This window comes from Botryllus schlosseri, chromosome 2 (assembly GCF_051294905.1).
Source record: "Botryllus schlosseri isolate E-star chromosome 2, Bs_hap1, whole genome shotgun sequence".
Taxonomy (NCBI): domain Eukaryota; kingdom Metazoa; phylum Chordata; class Ascidiacea; order Stolidobranchia; family Styelidae; genus Botryllus; species Botryllus schlosseri.
In genome coordinates this window covers 18549469-18572399 of record NC_137237.1, presented here as the reverse complement: position 1 = coordinate 18572399, position 22931 = coordinate 18549469, and the positions used below count along the sequence as shown (strand labels likewise).

The 22931-nt window shown below is 45.1% G+C and overlaps 1 protein-coding gene across 3 annotated transcripts in view; it reads left to right on the top strand.

Annotated features, from left to right (window-relative positions):
• The window catches only part of LOC145433971 (solute carrier family 2, facilitated glucose transporter member 5-like), a 29063-nt gene extending 7006 nt beyond the window's left edge, over positions 1 to 22057 (top strand). For all 3 annotated transcript variants that reach the window (XM_080311229.1, XM_080311228.1, XM_080311227.1), the window contains 3 exons: positions 10241 to 10570; positions 10992 to 11211; positions 21142 to 22057. In XM_080311229.1, coding sequence (XP_080167355.1) covers positions 10241 to 10570; positions 10992 to 11211; positions 21142 to 21566 — 975 coding nt within the window. In that variant the 3' untranslated portion in view covers positions 21567 to 22057. The remainder of the gene's footprint in view (positions 1 to 10240; positions 10571 to 10991; positions 11212 to 21141) is intronic.
• The last annotated feature ends 874 nt before the right edge of the window (positions 22058 to 22931 follow it).

Below are 22931 nucleotides of genomic sequence, written 5' to 3'. Positions count from 1 at the left end.
AATGTACTTATGGTTACTACGTTATCTTGAATCAAGTGAATCGTTGGTTGTGAAAGAAAATTTCCGAATTCCGCCATTGCATAATTTTTTTTTCTTCTGAATTTCCAGTTGGAATCGGATTAGGATTGGACATGGACTTGAATATGAAAAAGTTATGGATTAGGATTTGGATTTGAAGGTTCGGATTTGGATTGGATTAGGACATAGAAATTTCAAATCCGCTCATCTCTGTTACCTAGATCCGTCATAAGCTTTTGCGCGGTATGTCTTGACTTTAGTATCGAACGCTGTGCCAAGTCTCAAGGTTGACACTCAATGATTAGGGCAGTAATTTCGTTATCAAGGTCGAGTATGGTAGAGATGTGCTCCGATCTGACACTTCAGCCTACAACGCATTGCGGATTTCACGCAAAATCCGGCGTATCTGCGATAACGTTAACTGAGATGATGATATCATTCTCAGTTTGCATTCAAATATTTACTTTGATATCATATTCTCCAATGAGAGAGAGAGTCTTTATTTTCATCGAACCAAAATACATAACAAACGGCAGTGATGGTGGTACAGAAAATATGCGTGCACACTGCACAGTATTCGGTATTAGATAGGAATGATCGATAAGACCTCTCTCTCTCTCTCTCCAATGTCAATTTCACCGTGAAATTGTGGCCTTCAAGCCATTTGCTTACAACCCCCTGTCAAGCGCGATAGCTATTTCGTTTTCGATGGCGGCTAACAGCTGATCACTTGATCAGCCTATTCCTCAGTAAATTATACGCAAAATTCGGTGTTGGTCTGCTCGCATTAATTTTGACAGTGTACCATACCGAAAAGGGCCATGAGGCCACTTCTCGATGATGTCATGCAACAGTGTACTAAGTTTACGGCTTTCATCCACGTATTTATTCGGTAATATATTTTCCAAAGGCGATTTCGCAGCAGACCTATAGACAGTAATAAAGCCGTATGTGTCGTGTTACAGTCTCCAGTTTCAAGGCCAAAATCTCCTATGCTGTACCGAGACCTCATTTCCGAGGCTGCTATTCTTAGTTCTACTATAGAATGTTAACGTGGAATGGCAACGACCGATTTTGCAGCTTCGTTCCGCTTCGCTGAAGCTTTACTCAGACTTATTTTACGGCAGCTACAGTAGGATTTCTGGCAATCCAAAAGTTGTCTTACAGAGTTCAGAATTTACTGAATCTGGTCTTGATCGAAAGCTACTGTCGTACTGATTCCGAAAATGTAATTGAAAATATGATCAGGTACTGAAACGCTTAGAATTCGCCCTCCAAGTCTGAATTATCGGCATTGTCCGAACAATCGAAGAGCCGCAATGGGTCATTGTTATGGTCATTGTTTTGCGGTCATCCGATTGTTCTGAACAATGCAGATTTTAGATGTTGAGGGTGATTTTTCATCTAAGTACGGAGCCTGACCATATTTTGATTGATATTTTCGAAATCAGTGCGACAGTAGCTTTCGATCAAGACCGGATTCAGTAAATTCTGAGCTCTGGAAGACAACTTTTGGATTGCCAGAAATTCTACAGTAGCTGCCGTTAAATAAGTCTGAGTAAAGCTTCGGCGAAGCGGAACGAAGCTGCAAAATCGGTCGTTGCCATTCCACGTTTACATTCTATAGTTCTTCAGAATGATGTTTTGGATTCAATATGACAGGCCCAATCTATGAGATAACAATTGCGTATCTGTCCGAACTCGTTGACCTTTCCAATTAGGCTTACGCAATCTCTCGAGTTATAGTCATTTCCATTTCTGCAGATAATTAGTCAGGTCTGGCGCGAACATGAACCGTGTTGAATATTTGTTCCGTACGCCGTTTACGCAGTTACCACACTTCAAGTCACAGCTCACCGGCGCACCTCTCGTGGCACATACGTTAAAATCACTGTTGCCGGGAAATTCATGTTACCGTACCATCATTAAGTTACTTGTTTACGTTGGAAAACACCATTGTGACGTCATCTTGATAAAAAGTCGCTTGCAGCCCTTGCCCCACCACCCGATATTGTCACGAGCCGCCACTGCCGGTACCCCAAATTTACTAAGATATCAATTCATTAGGGTTGGGTACATCGTAAATGCCGATAATGCAAGTCTTCTCGCTTCGATGAACTTACGCGTAAGCTCCACTCTCACACGCATTCTTGCTAATGTCCGTTCTCGGTAATGGTTTTCTCGGTATTGGTATACAACCCCCGCGGCCCTAGTTTACTGAGATTCCCCACTACTTGCTTACCACGTAAAATTTTAGTGACTGTATGTTATTATTTGCGTGTGTGCGCATCGTGCGTGAGTGGAGCTTACGCATAAGTAAGTAGAAGCGAGAAGACTTGCATTATCTGCATTTACGGTTCTATACCAATACCGAGAATTGAAATTACCGAGAACGGCCGATGCCAAGATTCTAACTTACTGAGAAGGCGTTGTCGAGAAATTTGGTACTATACTAGGGTTGCCATACGTCCGGAATTTCCCGGACATGTCGGGAATTTCACTGAAAAATCTGCGTCCGGCAGGAATTTCTAAAATGTGCCTAAATGTCCGGAATTTTGAAGGCTTAGGCATACAATTTATTCATAAATCAACATAAACAATATTATTTCTTAGCAGATTTATGCCATTCAAAATTCTTTCTTCGCGCAGCGCGCGAGTTAATGCAACGTATATTGATTTTAGTATGGACATTGGACACCAGGCACCACCCTCGCCAAATTAGCAATGAATATATATACAAATAACCATCATATACTGAAATAAGTCTGATTGTAATCGCAATTATAAGCTAACGGTAAATTAGTAGAGTTGGTTAAGGCCGATTGAATGCTTCAGTCACAGACAGTGGTTCCGAACCTTGAGGTCGTTTTCTTTTATCTGGAGATTGCGATAATGTTGGACGTATAATCAGCTTCCTATGCCGTAAGTTTGGGCAAGCTGATTTTTTTTTAGTAATCGGCTTATCAAGTTTGGAGCTGGGCCACGGAACATTTTGAAGTTGGAAATGAGGTCGCGACCATAAAAAGTTGGAAATCACCGGATGTGCCACCAGCTAGTGCAATTTATAGTAGGCTAATATATGGATTATTCAATAATATTGAGAGACGTCATTCAAAAAATTTAACAGCCAAATGCATATTGTAAGTGCTCAAGAGTTACATCGACTACCCTATGTGGGGCCTAATATCAGTGTTTTTTACGGCGGAAGGGGGCAGAAAAAATGTTGTTTCGGACCTGATTAAAACACATAACCAGGCAGCCGCACCGACCTAACAGTATAGCAGGGCTGTGAAACACAATCCCGAAAGGCCAGACACGGCCCGCCAGACGATTTCATCCGGACCGTGGAGAATCTATTGCAGACCCTAGTAGCAATCACCAGAGCCCACATTACAGATGGCCTAATTCATGACCTATGTTCCACTCTATTCCTCTATACCAGAGGCTCGTGGTTCCCAACCTTTTTTCACCCAAGTACCATTTCGAGTTTTTATGCAGTGCTCGCGTACCACCTACATAAGATAATCGCGCCGAATGCGGTATAAATGTTTCCACCGTGTTGAGGTGCATTTTAAGGCGCACTAGATGATTTCTGTAGTGCAGGGGTTCTCAGCCCTTTCTTTGCCGTGGCCCATTTTCCGGTTTGAAAATGTGCTGTGGCCCATCTCTTATACTAGAGTCATAATCCCGTTCAATGAGTGGTAATCGACGGCGCCGATATGCCTACTCATCTAAAATATGCTCATTTTTCTCCTAATTTACTGATGATATTTAAATCTAGCTGGACCTCTCGCGACATGAAATCGCGCGAAGCGCGACGAAAATTTTCGAGTTGAATAAATATCCCCCAACAAACGACCAACGAAATAATCTTGGGCCCTTTCGAACTCCCCCAATTGGGGGTTTGGGTGTGGCAGTTACGGCCCAGGTAGATCATAGGCTAATACTCCTGTGTATATTATGATCGTCCGCTGCTCCATTCGCATTGCGAAACACAATGATCAAATCCCCACATCCACTGTGTGATAGGGGTTTTAGTTCCACTATTGTGGGGATATTATAATCATTTTGGGCCAGCTTCAAACGATTCATTAATAAATGGGGTGCTAGTACTACAGAGAAGTGGAGGAAGAGTTTTTAATATGCAAGCTGTACAATGTATGCCTTGTACCAAACCAACTGAAGTTGCGATGTCAGAATATTCAATCCAATGATACAACCAGTTCATGTGACTCTTACATTCTGTTCAATGATTTTCATGCCGGACATTTTAAACCCACTCCAAAGATTAATGCGCCCCGCTAAATCCTCAATCCATTATGATTAGTTGCAGTGGTGCAGTATACCGTCATCAGAAGTTGCTAATAATTTTCAATTATGGCTATTTTTCTCTTACAATAATACGACCTGCCCTGCCGAAGTACAGTAAGTATATACATCAATGACACTTCATTCCGAGTTTATTCCACACCCTTTCAGCGGAATACGACATATGAACCTGCCGGAATACTTGGTTACTCCAGCATTACCTTCCAGTCATCATATACTCGAAATTACTTTAGTTGCAGTTAGCCGTAGGCTGTCATAGCCAGTGGAAAAAGCCGCCGTTTGTCCCTCCCGTTTTCGACTTGTACATGCTGACTCCATACGAGTCGGATGAAAAGTTTATGAATATATTTCTAGCGTTTAACATAAAAAATAGAACTAAACTTACATTAATTTTAAAATTTTCTAAATAGCTCTGTGGCCCACCTCAAAATGCTCTGTGGCCCACCAGTGGGCCATGGCCCACCCTTTGAGAACCCCTGCTGTAGTGGATCCATTTGAAATTCTTGTGGTCAAATATACTAAAACGAAATTTGGTTAGGTAAGAAACCCAATGCTTTACGACTAGATCTCTTCGCCGTAGGCCGTCACGGGCGGGATAGCCCCTACCCACGACGACGACCTTACCCAAACGACGGCGGCTTCAAAAACTCAAAATCAACCCCACCTGAACTAATAACTCCTCTCGGTCGAAAAAAAAACAGAATCTATTCGCGTACCACCTCGAAGACCTTCGCGTAACATTTCCACTGCTGTATACAGTCGAATGGCAATGCTTTGCTAGTGTGACGTCATATTGACAGACAATGTGTCACCTCATTTTTAAATCCGCTAGTGGGCGCTAAAGAGTGTCCGGAATTTGCTTTACAAAAATATGGTAACCCTATACCAGTGGCGGCTCGTCCTATAGGGCAACTGGGGCATTGCCCCACCTAAAATTCTGTTCAATAACAGTTCTTTACCATTTAGAGACGCACAGCAATCTATATATACCGAAATCACAGCGAAAATCGTATTCTTCTTGTCCTTTCGCTTGTAAATGCCCGCCCATATATAGCGAAGTCTGCGAAAATCGAATTCTCTTCCGTGTTTTCGCTTTGCGAATGCCTAGCCGGGGCATGCCCCGGTAGCGCTCATAACAAGCTTTCACTGTCTATTCTCTCAAAGCCGCGCACAATAAAGAAACAGTGATTTACTCTCTCCTATTCATAAAATTGCCGAGCAACCGGGGCAACATAGCCTAGTCGCCCTTAAGGTGTGATGTAACAATCGTATCTATATCTGAACTCGGTTACCGTCTTATGCGTTTAGTCGACCTTTGCTGGTATAGGTCGATTTTGATGGTGTTTCACACCATGATAATTCTTGAAACTTGGTATGTCATGTCGTGATGGTAGTATTTAACACTGTCCCAAGTTACAGGGTTTCTACTTAAAGTTTAGGGTAGTAATTCCGTTTCCTGAGTTGAGTGTGTGCTGACCGTCATGTATCGCAAACAGATTTTACTCAAGAGCCGGTATTGGTATCCATTGATTTTGACGATGTTCCATACCGAGATCGGTCATGACATTTGGTACGGTAAGTCTTGATGTTAGTATCGAACGCTGTACCAAGTTTCAAGTTTGTCACTGTACTGTGTTTGTGGTAATTTCGTTTCCTAAGTCGAGTGAGAGCTGACTCGTCATTTATCGCAAACATATTTTACGCAAAGCCGGTATTGGTCTCCATTGATTTTAACGATGCTCCTTACCTAGATCCGTCAGGAGCTTTTGCATGGTATGTCTTGATTTTAGTATCGAACGCTGTGCCTTAGGGTTGTTCAGAATTGATCGACTTTCAAAATGTCGTGGTTTTCAGTCCGATTCCCATGCCTTATACCATAAAAACATATTCTAGGTACTTTTTTTCGTAATTCATCCCTTGCATCCGTGTGCACATTGAGCTGGAAGAATATCGGCTAAAAATAGGGGATTCCCCTAAAATTTGAGTGTCGCTATTCGGACTAGGCTGGTAAAACGTCATATATAAGCTGGTTTTATGTAGCTATTGCGGTTGGAGTGCTACATAACCTCACTATAGAAAGTATTGTCAGTTCAGGACACCATTTTCATGTCCCACACTGCCTTAGAACTCCTCAAAACTACCTAAGACTGATAGTCATTTTATTGGATCACCTATCCTACACTCCTCAACCCTACCCGAGATTGTTCATCAATTGCCAGGATCACCACGTGCAAGAATACAACTGTAAATGTATCATTCACTCACAGCCACATTATAAACATCACATTGTTCAAAGGAAACGAAACAAAAAGGCAAAGAAACAGATCAACTTGGCACATTGCATTTCACTGGGATGCAAAGCTCACTAGAAGTCGTTTCGGAGGGAAATTTGAGGCAGTGCTGGCATAGTCTGTTTATTCCAACGCATTTGAGAAAGGCAAACTTCTTGGCAATCGAACTCTGGAGAGTGCTACAGGAAAAGCACAGGCTGATCTGTCATTTGAACTGCTGGAACTTTATAATTTAACAAATAATGTCAGAGCTCTTGTGTTTGACACAACACCCTCAAACAATGGAAAAAATAGAGGTGCGGTTCTGTTACTTGAAGAATTGATAAACAGGAAAGTTTTCTACTTTCTACTTCTGCTTGTCGCCATCATATTTATGAACTAGTCATCCGGGGAGGTCTGGAAGTGAAGTGTGTTTGGATCTGCGACCACAGGCCCTGAAAACACAGATTTTAATACCTTCCAAGAAGTGGAAAGATATTGATCAATTAAGAAGCTCTAAAACACTTCAGTTTGATGAATGCAGCTGGTTGGCGATCAAATCTGATGAAGCTAAGCAAGAAATAATTCCACTGATGAAGCCATATAATGGAAAGCAGAAAGAAGTCTTGATAATAAATGACTACAGAGAATGTGCAACAGGCACCTTGGCGATTGTAGCAGCCCAATATATTGATAATCGTTTTCGCAAGCCTGGTGCTACTAATAGCACTGGACGGATGAGTCAAGTGCTGTACTGTCAAAAATGTTCATGTGGAGAGAGCAAATGGGCTATTCTGAAGAGTTCATTAGAAAGTTGCCCTGTTTTATGTCTCAGCTTGGTTGAAAACTGGTAATGCATGTGACGAACAGTATATTGATCTCAAATTCCTTTATGGCATGACAGACTTTTCATTGTGCGATTTCACAGTTGCTGATGTGGCATATAAAAAGATGCGAGAGCATCATTGGCATCTCACCGAGGAAACGGTGGTATCAACAATGTTCTCGGCTAAACCAAAGATTCCTGACAAAGTGAAGGAAGCGATGGCTGCTAAATTGCTGCAAATGCCAATCCTTGAACAATTTCGCAGAGGTAGGCTATACCTCTGAGTCTAATCTCTGACTCTGTCTTTGAGTCAATGAGTATGGTTGCTTTAATTGAACCGGAATCATGGTTTCTATTCAATGCTATACAAGTCGAATGTGATTGGTTTAGTCTTCCAGTTTCGGAATGGCATACTGATTCGCATTTCGTGACTGCTCAAGAATTTGTGAGTAGCGTTGAAATAGTTAACGGCGCAGCAGAGCGTTTGGTGAAATTGAATACCGACTTTGATGCTTTCAAAACAGATGACAAAGAACAGCGAGCGAGCCTCTTACCAGCCGTGGAAGATAACGGGAACAGATATGCCGATTTCTCTAAAGCAACCATTTCATCCGGACCTGATTTAAGTAGTATTTGCCAAGTTGATCTGTTTCTTTGCCTTTTTGTTTCGTTTCCTTTGAACAATGTGATGTTTATAATGTGGCTGTGAGTGAATGATACATTTACAGTTGTATTCTTGCACGTGGTGATCCCGGAAATTGATGAACAATCTCGGGTAGGGTTGAGGAGTGTAGGATAGGTGATCCAACAAAATGACTATCAGTCTTAAGCAGTTTTGAGGAGTTCTAAGGCAGTGTGGGACATGAAAATGGTGTCCTGAACTGACAATACTTTCTATAGTGAGGTTATGTAGCACTCCAACCGCAATAGCTACATAAAACCAGCTTATATATGACGTTTTACTAGCCTAGTCCGAATAGCGACACTCAAATTTTAGGGGAATCCCCTATTTTTAGCCGATATTCTTCCAGCTCAATGTGCACACGGATCCAAGGGATGAATTACGAAAAAAAGTTCCTAGAATATGTTTTTATGGTATAAGGCATGGGAATCGGACTGAAAACCACGACATTTTGAAAGTCGATCAATTCTGAACAACCCTACTGTGCCTAGTCTCAAGGTTGGCACTCAATGATTAGGGCAGCAATTTCGTTATTAAGGTCGAGTATGGTAGAGATGTGCGCCGATCTGACACTTAGCCCACCTAACGCATTGCGGATTTCACGCAAAAGCCGGTGTATCTGTGTTAACGCTAACTGTGTTCCATACTGAGATAGGTGATGAGATGATGATATCATGAAACAGTTTACTAACATCCTCGGTTTGCATTCAAATATTTACTTTTATTTTATATTCTCCAATGTCAATTTCACCGTGAAATTGTGGCCTTCAGGCCATTTGCTTACAATTACAACCCCTGTCAAGCGCGATAGCTGTTTCGTTTTCGATGGCGGCTAAGAGCTGATCGCTTGATCAGCCTATTCCTCAGTAAATCTTACGCAAAATTCGGTGTTGGTCTGTTCGTATTAATTTTGACAGTGTACCATACCGAAAACGGTCATGAGGCTATTTCTCGATGATTTCATGTAACATTGTACCAAGTTTTCGGCTTTCATCCACGTATTTATTCGGTAATATATTTTCCCCAAGGCGATTTTGCAGCAGACATATAGACACTATAGACCGTAAGCCGTATGTGTCGTGTGACAGTCTCCAGCCTCAAGGCCAAAATCTCCTATGCTGTACCGGGACCGAATTTCCGAGGCCGCTATCCGTAGTTCTTCAGAATTATGTTTTGGATTCAATATGACATGTCCAATCTATGAGATAACAATTGCGTATGTGTCCGAACTCGTTGACCTTTCCAGTTAGGCTTACGCAATCTCTCGAGTTATAGTCATTTCCATTGCTGCAGATAATTAGTCAGGTATAGTGCGAACATGAGCCGTGTCGAATCTTTGTTCCGTACGCCGTTTACGCAGTTACCACACTTCAAGTCACAGCTCACCGGCAGACCTCTCGCGGCACATACGTTAAAATCACTGTTGTCGGGAAGTTCGTGTTACCGTACGTAGTCCGTACCACCAAGTTACTTGTTTACGTTGGAAAACGCCATTGTGACGTCATCTTGATAAAAAGTCGCTTGCAGCCCTTGCCCCACCACCCGATATTGTCACGAGCCGCCACTGCCCTATACTATACCAATACCGAGAAAATCATTACCGAGAATGCGTGCGAGAGTGGAGCTTACGCGTGAGCAAGCAGAAGCGAGAACACTTGCATTATCGACATTTACGATGTACTCAACCCTAATGAATTGATAACTTGGTACCGGGCTTATCGAGTGCCTTGAAATCTTGATTAGGGATTGCACCATGTGTTGATTGATCAGAGAGAAGCAGACATAGCGGCGCCTGTATGACAATTGACAATGGTGTTCTCAAATCCTCATTGTCTTCGTCATTATCAGCGAGAAATGGCTTTGAAATGACATTGCTGTCGTCACAATTCATTCATTTCATGCGATTTCTTCATTGTATATGTGGATAAATGGGCGAATAATGTAACGATTCAGCTATCCTGCCCGCCAATTACTTAATTTTCCTACATCCTTCCCGCCGACTGGAGAAGTTGCCCGCCCCTGGCATAAAGTATAGCGCCCGGGGCCTACGATATTCGAATACCGTAGGCTCCGATAGCGCCTTTACTAAAATGTCAATTACAATTTGTTTCTTAGGCTCTCGGCCAGCCGGAACTTTGGGTCTGGCTGTTAAGTCTACCTGGCACTACTTCGATACTGTATATAATCGCGTACCGTTGGATTCCTGAAACTCCGATATTTCTTCTGCGGCGCGAGAATGACTTGGGAGCAGAGAACCTTCTGAGACGACTTCGCGCAGTGGATGAAGATGTCGCGGCGGAATGTGCTATCCTAAAGCAAGAGCTAATAGACGAATCTCGTCGAAAATCCATACCGATATCTTCTATATTTCAAGCACCCGATTTACGATACCAGTTTCTAGTAACTGCTTTGACTATGAATGCTATGCAATTGGGCGGGACTCAGGTAAAATGACGTCAGTGTATTTATTTATTGTATCTTCCTATTGAAATTGAGCTTCGGAAATTCACTGACAATTTTGTTTCCAATCATCGTATCCAGTTTTATAACGTCGGAAATATTGTCCTTTTTTCAAAATTCGAATGCTCACAGTGACAGGACCCGAGATATGTTGTTTCAAATCTATCCAGCTTCATCGATCTGCCCGTGTACTACACAGCGTGTCAACAGCTAAAACGTTGACTCGGGGCTTCAATTTCTCTTACCGTTAGCCATCACAGAATTTCCTACGGAGCGGATCACTTTTATAGTAATTGTTGGGATTCATAGTATTCCAGGGAAGAAACCCTATAGACCGAGCAGAACGGTCGCGTTTTAATTTTATTACAATTTAGCTGCATGTTTGTTACGAAACTATTCATTTCAGGCAATTCTCATGTACTCGAACGTGATGCTTCTTACGGCGGGAGTGGATTCTGCCTACGTCACCTTTGTCACAATGGCCATCAACGGTCAAATTATCATTGCCTTCCCGATATTCTACCTCCTCGAAAAGCGATATGGTACTAAACGGGTCTTTGTTGTGGGTATTGTAATAGCGAGCGCCGGAGTACTTATTTTGACAATTGCGAATGCCCTGCAAAAAACTATACCTTGGATCAGGGGTCGGCAACCTTTTGCTAGTCGCGGGCCAAATTTCAGGTGCACAACATGTTGGCGGGCCGGACCGGAATTTTTCTTAATACTGAAGCGAGAGCTCCGTTTATTGCGAGCGAAAAGAGTAACTGACGCGTTTACGCGTCAACATGCATGCATTGGAAAGGGATGCGGAAGCATTCACAAATTGCTAATCAAATAATCAACACGATCGACGAACGCGCCTTGTAGAGCCGCTACACCATCCCCCTCCAGCGACGGGAATCCTCAGCAACCGTAGCGAGATGGAGGATGCCTGTTGCGTTTCGATCTTCTTGCATTTTGAAAATCGCGCGGGTGCTCGATCTCACTTGCTTGCCGAGGCGGTCTGCCCCGTCTTGCAGGTTGTGCTACTTCCACTGGTTCGTTTAAGTCGATATACGCCGGCTTTAGACGATCGACAGACACCACTTCTGCTCTGCCGCCCATGGATAGCGTAAATGATTTCGCCGATTTCTTCAGGACCTTGTACGGTCCGTCGTAAGGTTTGGTCAACGGTGGTCGGTGTGCATCCTTTCGAATGAAGACGTATGTGCATTCTTTCAGACTTGGCGGAACTGCGGTTTTGACCGTGCCGTGTCGCGACATAGGACGTGGAAGGAGGTTGCGAATCTTCCCCTGTAACGTTGGCAAGTCCCGATGTGCGCTCTCTCCTGAAAAAGAAACAAAATCGCCCGGAACCGTCAATGGAGCACCGTACACAAGTTCGGCCGAAGAGGCGTCCAAATCCTCTTTGGGTGTTGTGCGGATGCCCAAAAGAACCCATGGTAGCTCATCCAGCCAGTTTGGACCGGTGAGTCTCGCCATAAGGGAACTTTTCAAATGTCTATGGAAGCGTTCCACGAGGCCATTGGCTTGTGGGTGAAAACTGGTCGTTCTGTGTAGGAGAACGCCTAATAGCTGATTGAGTTGTGCCCACAAATGCGAAGTAAATTGCGGTCCCCGATCGGAAGAAATGTGTGCTGGAATACCAAAGCGTGCCACCCAGTTGGCGATGAAGGCCCTAGCGCACGTTAATGTTGTCGAGTCCTCCATTGGTATCGCCTCCGGCCAGCGGGTGAAACGATCTACCACTGTCAGCAGGTACGTTTTACCTTGTGACATTGGCAATGGTCCCACGATGTCAATGTTTACCGATTGAAAACGAGAAGTTGTGGGTGGATAATTCGCTAGCGGCGCCCGAACGTGCGTGTGTACTTTAGCCCGTTGACACTGAACACATTGTTTTGCCCATATTCCGACCTCTTTCTTCAACCCATGCCATACAAATTTTGATGCCACCAGTTTTCGGGTTGTTCGAATCGAAGGATGCGAGAGTCCGTGTACCACTTCAAAAACTTTCCTTCGCCAAGATCGCGGGACTACCGGACGTGGCGTGCCTCTGGAAGTGTCGCAAAGTAAAGTAAGGCCGGCCGTTCCAAGCGGAACGTTTTCGATACATAGATTTGATATTGCCGTGCGATATGCTTGTACCTCCGGGTCAAGCTGTGCTTTCGCCATTGCCTCATAATCAAAGTCGAGTAATGGGCTCTGAACGTTAGAAATTGCAATTCGTGAAAGAGCGTCAGCTACGCGATTGTTTTTCCCATGAATGTGCTGAATATCTGTGGTATACTCGGAGATTGCCGACAGGTGACGTTGCTGACGCGCCGACCAAGGCTCTGATATCTTAGCAAATGCGAACGTCAGTGGCTTGTGGTCGGTAAAGGCTGTAAAGTTGCGGCCCTCAAGAAAATACCGGAAATGGCGAATGGCAAGGTGCAGAGCCAACAATTCCCGATCAAACGTACTGTACTTGAGCTCCGGTGGTCGGAGGTGCTTACTGAAAAACGCTAATGGCCTCCAGCGTTGGTTTATGAATTGCTCCAAGACTGCGCCAACGGCGTATTGCGAGGCATCGACCGTCAAAGCAGTCTTTGCCTCTGGTAAAGGATGATGGAGAAGTGTGGAGCTGGCTAGAGCTTCCTTTGCTTTTACCATTGCAGTATCCATCTCTGTTGTCCAAAGTAGCGTTTTTGGATTTCCAGAAAGAGCGCCATACAGTGGCATCATGATTTTCGCTGCCCCAGGTATGAACCGATGATAAAAGTTGATCATCCCCGTAAATTCCTGAAGGCCTTTTACCGTTGTGGGCCGGGGGAATTTCAAAATTGCGTCTACCTTTCCGGGCAGTGGTTTCGCACCGTGCTTATCGACCCGGTGGCCGAGGAAATCTATGGCGGGTTTGCCGAACTGGCATTTAGCGATGTTAATGACAAGTCCATGTTTGGATAGCCTTCCAAAGAGCTCTTGAAGATGTCGTTTGTGTTGTGCGAGTGATTCGCTCGCTACCAAGATATCGTCGAGGTAGACAAAGACAAAATCGAGTGACTGGCAAACCATGTCCATCATTCGCTGAAATGTCTGCGCTGCGTTCTTAAGCCCGAATGGCATGCGTAGGAATTCGAACAAACCGAATGGTGTGGTGATGGCTGTTTTCGGAATGTCATCAGGTGCTACGGGAACCTGATGGTAGCCCCGCACCAAATCGATTTTAGAAAATATATTTGATCCCGCGAGGCGCGCGGTGAAGTCTTGAAGATGTGGAATGGGATAACGGTCTGGTTGCGTGGCGGTATTAAGACGCCTGTAATCTCCACAAGGACGCCAGCCTCCGGAACCTTTGGGCACCATGTGCAAAGGGGAGGACCATTGGCTCGAAGAACGGCGGATGATTCCCAGCTCCAACATCTTATTGAACTCGGTCTGTGCGATGGCGAGCTTATCAGGGGCCAATCGCCTTGCACGTGAATGAATAGGCTGTCCTGTTGTTGAGATGAGATGCTTCACGTTGTGCTTGGGTTGTACATGCGTAAAATGCGGGGTAATAATCTCGGGAAATTCAGCCAAGATTTGCGCGTAGCAAGACCGGCTCGTACTGACAGAATTAAGACCAAGCGAAACGTGTTCACTAGTACGAAGAGGAACGCTGGTCAGGGAATGCAAATGAATCAGGCGACGGTGTTTGACATCAACCAGCAAATCTTGCGCCCGAAGAAAATCTGCTCCGAGCAAGGGCTGAGAAACGTCAGCCAAAGTGAATTCCCAACCATATTTTCCGGACGGAAAAACCAAAGAAAGACGCTTGGTCCCGTACGTACGTATGATGCTTCCGTTTGCAGCCGTAAGCAGCGGACCAGAGGTTTTGTGTCTCCGTTCGAGCCTGGTGGGTGGGAATACGCTTACTTCCGCCCCGGTGTCGACAAGAAAAAGGAAGTTAGACCTCAGGTCTTGCAGGTAAAATAATTTTTTGCCGGTTGCCCCGTTTACTGCGGACAACCGGCTTTGTCGTTTTCCTGTTGCCAAGCACAGGGAGGGCAGCATTGCCGTGCTTTCTTACCAAATCGTCGATGGTAGAAGCAGAAGTTTGAAACCGGCTCAAATGTATAAGGGAGGGCCGGTTTTGTCTTGGCCAATTTACTTATACTGTAATTGTCGGTTCTCGATAGCCACATTTGATCTGCCCGCCGAGCCAAATCTCGGGGGTTATCTACATCCTCTTTTGCCAGCACTATCCGTATGTTTTCCGGCATTTGCTGCAAGAATAAGTATTTGAAAAGGAAGCAGGGGTGATGATCTCCTAACAGCGCGAGCATTTCGTCCATCATCTCTGTCGGTTTTCTGTCGCCGAGAGGTGACAAATTCAACAGACGTGCCGCTCGCTCTGGTGGAGACAAAGCAAATGACTGTAATAACCTGCTTTTGATTGCGTTGTACTTATCTGCCTGTGGAGGATTGTCCAATAGTTCTATCAGCCGTTTTGCCGTGGCCTGATCTAAAGCTGAAACTACGTAATGGAATTTGGTTTCATCCGCAGTAACTCCTTTCAAGGCGAATTGTGCTTCCGCCTGTCGAAACCAAACTCGTGGTTCCTCTGCCCAAAAGGTAGGGAGCTTAACAGCTACCGCATTCTGATTGCCTGCTTGCTGATCCATGCTCGTAGTACAGGAATACGTTCCTGTGCGTCGGGGTCACCAATGAAGCGAGAGCTCCGTTTATTGCGAGCGAAAAGAGTAACTGACGCGTTTACGCGTCAACATGCATGCATTGGAAAGGGATGCGGAAGCATTCACAAATTGCTAATCAAATAATCAACACGATCGACGAACGCGCCTTGTAGAGCCGCTACACCATCCCCCTCCAGCGACGGGAATCCTCAGCAACCGTAGCGAGATGGAGGATGCCTGTTGCGTTTCGATCTTCTTGCATTTTGAAAATCGCGCGGGTGCTCGATCTCACTTGCTTGCCGAGGCGGTCTGCCCCGTCTTGCAGGTTGTGCTACTTCCACTGGTTCGTTTAAGTCGATATACGCCGGCTTTAGACGATCGACAGACACCACTTCTGCTCTGCCGCCCATGGATAGCGTAAATGATTTCGCCGATTTCTTCAGGACCTTGTACGGTCCGTCGTAAGGTTTGGTCAACGGTGGTCGGTGTGCATCCTTTCGAATGAAGACGTATGTGCATTCTTTCAGACTTGGCGGAACTGCGGTTTTGACCGTGCCGTGTCGCGACATAGGACGTGGAAGGAGGTTGCGAATCTTCCCCTGTAACGTTGGCAAGTCCCGATGTGCGCTCTCTCCTGAAAAAGAAACAAAATCGCCCGGAACCGTCAATGGAGCACCGTACACAAGTTCGGCCGAAGAGGCGTCCAAATCCTCTTTGGGTGTTGTGCGGATGCCCAAAAGAACCCATGGTAGCTCATCCAGCCAGTTTGGACCGGTGAGTCTCGCCATAAGGGAACTTTTCAAATGTCTATGGAAGCGTTCCACGAGGCCATTGGCTTGTGGGTGAAAACTGGTCGTTCTGTGTAGGAGAACGCCTAATAGCTGATTGAGTTGTGCCCACAAATGCGAAGTAAATTGCGGTCCCCGATCGGAAGAAATGTGTGCTGGAATACCAAAGCGTGCCACCCAGTTGGCGATGAAGGCCCTAGCGCACGTTAATGTTGTCGAGTCCTCCATTGGTATCGCCTCCGGCCAGCGGGTGAAACGATCTACCACTGTCAGCAGGTACGTTTTACCTTGTGACATTGGCAATGGTCCCACGATGTCAATGTTTACCGATTGAAAACGAGAAGTTGTGGGTGGATAATTCGCTAGCGGCGCCCGAACGTGCGTGTGTACTTTAGCCCGTTGACACTGAACACATTGTTTTGCCCATATTCCGACCTCTTTCTTCAACCCATGCCATACAAATTTTGATGCCACCAGTTTTCGGGTTGTTCGAATCGAAGGATGCGAGAGTCCGTGTACCACTTCAAAAACTTTCCTTCGCCAAGATCGCGGGACTACCGGACGTGGCGTGCCTCTGGAAGTGTCGCAAAGTAAAGTAAGGCCGGCCGTTCCAAGCGGAACGTTTTCGATACATAGATTTGATATTGCCGTGCGATATGCTTGTACCTCCGGGTCAAGCTGTGCTTTCGCCATTGCCTCATAATCAAAGTCGAGTAATGGGCTCTGAACGTTAGAAATTGCAATTCGTGAAAGAGCGTCAGCTACGCGATTGTTTTTCCCATGAATGTGCTGAATATCTGTGGTATACTCGGAGATTGCCGACAGGTGACGTTGCTGACGCGCCGACCAAGGCTCTGATATCTTAGCAAATGCGAACGTCAGTGGCTTGTGGTCGGTAAAGGCTGTAAAGTTGCGGCCCTCAAGAAAATACCGGAAATGGCGAATGGCAAGGTGCAGAGCCAACAATTCCCGATCAAACGTACTGTACTTGAGCTCCGGTGGTCGGAGGTGCTTACTGAAAAACGCTAATGGCCTCCAGCGTTGGTTTATGAATTGCTCCAAGACTGCGCCAACGGCGTATTGCGAGGCATCGACCGTCAAAGCAGTCTTTGCCTCTGGTAAAGGATGATGGAGAAGTGTGGAGCTGGCTAGAGCTTCCTTTGCTTTTACCATTGCAGTATCCATCTCTGTTGTCCAAAGTAGCGTTTTTGGATTTCCAGAAAGAGCGCCATACAGTGGCATCATGATTTTCGCTGCCCCAGGTATGAACCGATGATAAAAGTTGATCATCCCCGTAAATTCCTGAAGGCCTTTTACCGTTGTGGGCCGGGGGAATTTCAAAATTGCGTCTACCTTTCCGGGCAGTGGTTTCGCACCGTGCTTATCGACCCGGTGGCCGAGGAAATCTATGGCGGGTTTGCCGAACTGGCATTTAGCGATGTTAATGACAAGTCCATGTTTGGATAGCCTTCCAAAGAGCTCTTGAAGATGTCGTTTGTGTTGTGCGAGTGATTCGCTCGCTACCAAGATATCGTCGAGGTAGACAAAGACAAAATCGAGTGACTGGCAAACCATGTCCATCATTCGCTGAAATGTCTGCGCTGCGTTCTTAAGCCCGAATGGCATGCGTAGGAATTCGAACAAACCGAATGGTGTGGTGATGGCTGTTTTCGGAATGTCATCAGGTGCTACGGGAACCTGATGGTAGCCCCGCACCAAATCGATTTTAGAAAATATATTTGATCCCGCGAGGCGCGCGGTGAAGTCTTGAAGATGTGGAATGGGATAACGGTCTGGTTGCGTGGCGGTATTAAGACGCCTGTAATCTCCACAAGGACGCCAGCCTCCGGAACCTTTGGGCACCATGTGCAAAGGGGAGGACCATTGGCTCGAAGAACGGCGGATGATTCCCAGCTCCAACATCTTATTGAACTCGGTCTGTGCGATGGCGAGCTTATCAGGGGCCAATCGCCTTGCACGTGAATGAATAGGCTGTCCTGTTGTTGAGATGAGATGCTTCACGTTGTGCTTGGGTTGTACATGCGTAAAATGCGGGGTAATAATCTCGGGAAATTCAGCCAAGATTTGCGCGTAGCAAGACCGGCTCGTACTGACAGAATTAAGACCAAGCGAAACGTGTTCACTAGTACGAAGAGGAACGCTGGTCAGGGAATGCAAATGAATCAGGCGACGGTGTTTGACATCAACCAGCAAATCTTGCGCCCGAAGAAAATCTGCTCCGAGCAAGGGCTGAGAAACGTCAGCCAAAGTGAATTCCCAACCATATTTTCCGGACGGAAAAACCAAAGAAAGACGCTTGGTCCCGTACGTACGTATGATGCTTCCGTTTGCAGCCGTAAGCAGCGGACCAGAGGTTTTGTGTCTCCGTTCGAGCCTGGTGGGTGGGAATACGCTTACTTCCGCCCCGGTGTCGACAAGAAAAAGGAAGTTAGACCTCAGGTCTTGCAGGTAAAATAATTTTTTGCCGGTTGCCCCGTTTACTGCGGACAACCGGCTTTGTCGTTTTCCTGTTGCCAAGCACAGGGAGGGCAGCATTGCCGTGCTTTCTTACCAAATCGTCGATGGTAGAAGCAGAAGTTTGAAACCGGCTCAAATGTATAAGGGAGGGCCGGTTTTGTCTTGGCCAATTTACTTATACTGTAATTGTCGGTTCTCGATAGCCACATTTGATCTGCCCGCCGAGCCAAATCTCGGGGGTTATCTACATCCTCTTTTGCCAGCACTATCCGTATGTTTTCCGGCATTTGCTGCAAGAATAAGTATTTGAAAAGGAAGCAGGGGTGATGATCTCCTAACAGCGCGAGCATTTCGTCCATCATCTCTGTCGGTTTTCTGTCGCCGAGAGGTGACAAATTCAACAGACGTGCCGCTCGCTCTGGTGGAGACAAAGCAAATGACTGTAATAACCTGCTTTTGATTGCGTTGTACTTATCTGCCTGTGGAGGATTGTCCAATAGTTCTATCAGCCGTTTTGCCGTGGCCTGATCTAAAGCTGAAACTACGTAATGGAATTTGGTTTCATCCGCAGTAACTCCTTTCAAGGCGAATTGTGCTTCCGCCTGTCGAAACCAAACTCGTGGTTCCTCTGCCCAAAAGGTAGGGAGCTTAACAGCTACCGCATTCTGATTGCCTGCTTGCTGATCCATGCTCGTAGTACAGGAATACGTTCCTGTGCGTCGGGGTCACCAATGAAGCGAGAGCTCCGTTTATTGCGAGCGAAAAGAGTAACTGACGCGTTTACGCGTCAACATGCATGCATTGGAAAGGGATGCGGAAGCATTCACAAATTGCTAATCAAATAATCAACACGATCGACGAACGCGCCTTGTAGAGCCGCTACAATACTATATTTAACGGTCACGTCGGTATATTACCCTACAATGCTGCAATCACAATCATACAAATCACAAACAGAGCAAAACACATGTATTTACACTTCAACAACGCAGCATAAATGTGACACAGGGCGCAGCTTGCTTTGTGAAAGGTTTTCAACTTCTGGTAACAAGTCAGATGAAGTTAGAATCAGGCCATATTCTGAATGTGCGTTGGGATACGTGATCTTAGCTTGCTCTTCGTGAATTTCATTGTTGAAAACTATTGTTCACATGCGCACGTGCTACCAAAAGTCGATGCTATTTCTTTTGCATTGTTGGTCAAGCTGGGATGAAGACCCATTTCAAGAACTTACTCTTTGTCAAAGTCAATCAGCGATATGCTTTTTGTATGAAATTTGTCATTCAATTCAACTGCATGGCATTTCAAATGGGCCCATTTGAAATTTTCTGGCAATGGTATTGGCGCCCACATTAACCGGAGTACTGGGTAGTCAGAATTTATTTTGTACAGAACGAATGTCGGAAAAGCGGATGGAAATTCATTAATTAAATTTGGTATATCACAGTTACAAATGTATAGTGCTGGTACTAGGTTTACTCTCCTCCAGTATAGGAAAGTGAGGTTATTTAGTTGTTTCCCCCTGAAGTTGCAAATTCAATTTGTTTAGATGTGACGTTAAATATTCTACGAAAGCAAGATTAGATACCCATTTTCGATGACAAGATTATGAGTCGGCGATGTTTGTATTTTCAAGGAAAGTTGCTATTTCATTTCTCAGTTCATACACTCGTGCAAGCATCTCGACGTAACAAGGCATGTACCCGTTTTGCCAGTGACACTTGCAACCGACGGGTTTGCCCAAGACACAGAAAACATCAGAAGAACGCATATTGCTTGGAATGCCGAACAGCGTCTTGTAGTTAAAGTGCTCTATGTTTCGTTGTTCTTGTGTTTGAAATATACGTGACAAAGCAATGCTTATTGGGGTAGTCCTATCTTTACTATTGCTTTTGAGTCTGCATTCATTACAGTGGAACATATTGACTCAAAGGCTTTTCGTGTGCGCCTTGTCAGGAGTTAGCGACACAAGAAGATCTTACTGAAATATGGACATACGAAAACCAAATTGGCAAAATATGACGTAACAATGCAATAATAAAAAGGATCGCTAACAGCTGTACCGGTACTCCGGTAGTCATAACAAAGTGACAAGAGAAAATCAAATCATACAAAACACAGACAATTAGCGGTATTTTATTTAATATTTTAGGATTGCATAGATAGGCCTACTCTTTGTGCTTGTTATTGTGCCGTTAACTCATTGATGGGGGTACACGGGGGATCTTTGAGGTGATGGATTCTGCTGTGGTGAATGTGGTTCTGAGAGCAATATTCAAGTTCAGTACCGCCAGTAACATTTGAGGTATCTCTGCGTTTCTCTGAGAGCTATTAAGGTGATTAACATTTAAAAAGTGGTATTCTGCGACTCACGCAGCAGCCTGATTCTAAAATCGGAATATGACGAACCCGGACCAGTAGGTGCGTGAATTACATGCTCCGGAATCATCATCCGTAAGTGGAAGAAAACATTATAAATTTTGACATTTTTCGAAGCAGTGCTGCACTGCAGATTGGAACTCATTACGAAACGGCGGGCCGTATTCTTGTGGTAACTAATTATTTCGTCGCGGGCCGGACGATTTCGCTTGGCGGGCCGGATCCGGCCCGCGGGCCGTAGGTTGCCGACCCTTGCCTTGGATGAGCTACCTTGCAATTTGCGGCCTCGTGACAATGGTGTTTGGTTTGGTAGTCGGACCAATTCTGACTTTGCAAAGTTTAATTACGGAGCTTACCACATCGTCTACGCGTCCCACAGTGGTATTCTACTGTAACGGCATCTATTGGTTCATTGGTGCGGTTACTTCAACAGTGTTTCCATATTCGTTCGCTTCCTTTGGTGCGTATGCCTATGTTCCGTATGTCGTAATTTGCTTTGCCTATATTCCGTTCGGGTTATTTCTCATCCCGGAAACTTATCGACGGACAAACCGACAGATCCAGCTATCCATTCGCACAAAGTCTTCTCTACAGCTATCCGAAATTTTTTCGATCAGTAAACGATATAAACACAGCGTAAGTGAAGGATCTGACGTAGGCCATGTAGTAGAATAAGCAGTGGTGGCCCTACGAACGGGGGGACCTGGGCGAGACTTACCGGGGGGCCCCTATAAGTATCTATCCGTAACCCCCTTCCGCATCGCTTATTATCATCTATCTTTCACCACCGCAAAAGGTTTGCCCAGGTGCTGGATTCGGCCATGTCTATTTTGCATGTGTGCAAGGATAGACTACATCAAAACTAAGTAATTCTACCGCATGCAGAGACGTGATGATTATCGGGATACGGGACTTTTCTTACTAATGCAGTGATTTCATGATGATTGACACATCTGTACGGAATCATATTCTTGCTTGGTGCACGGATTTCCATGTTTATTCGTCATTCTCCTTGAAAAAAGCGCAAAATCCAAATAGGGGGGCTCCTTCGACCAGGGGGGGCCCCGGGCGACCACCCACCTCGCCCACCCCAAAAGCCACCACTGAGAATATGTAGATATTTCAACAAATACTTGATACATATATTGTGTAATGTGTATTTTATATACGTAAATGGGCTGCATGCAGTGTCTTGTTTGTACCTACTTCCGTAATTTCGAAGTTTGCTAACCTGATAAATTCTTAACCAAGGCAGACTAACCCAATGACGTCACGATTTTACAAGTCAATTTATATGATTTGCCAATTCGCGCAACGTTTTCTTGTGTAGGCCTACGTCAGTGGTCGGGAACCTTTTTCGCCCGAAGAGCCATATTGGCCCCGTTTATTCCATCTCAACTCTCAAAGAGCCATACATTCCAATCAACTGTTACGTCACGATTGGAATTCGTGACGTCATGGTAGCACGAATTCGAACTCACTACATGGGATTCCTCGTGTGCGCCACATTTTCTCTATAAAAACTGGTATTTATTGTTCGAAAATAAAGCTCGAAACGAGAGGTAAGACGCAGACGCGCCAAGCCTCACCAATGATAACGTATGTAGCTTAGAATTTATTATAACTGTGACTGTCACACTGATTCCGAAAATCTAAATACTGACATAACGTTGCGCTACACGCATATATTTTGGCGCCGTTACTACATATAACGTAGCGAACGTGGAACGTGGATATAGCTATGGCGTTGTTTGTAATTCGAGTTTGTAATCGTTATAATGCCACATTCATAACAGTTCATTTCGCGCCGTAGAACACGAAGACAATGTGAATTTGAGAACTGCGTTATGAAATGAGCGTCGCAAAGCCTGCTATGTTCTTTGATTCAACGTATCGCACAATTCAAGATTTCGATTCGGATACATCGCCAGGAGCTTTGAATCACCAGTCATTTCAATGGCATGGGTTCGAATCCCATTGCTGCCATCACGCCAGGATACAGAGCCTGTACTCCCTGTTGCACCACGAAACGATCTCGAC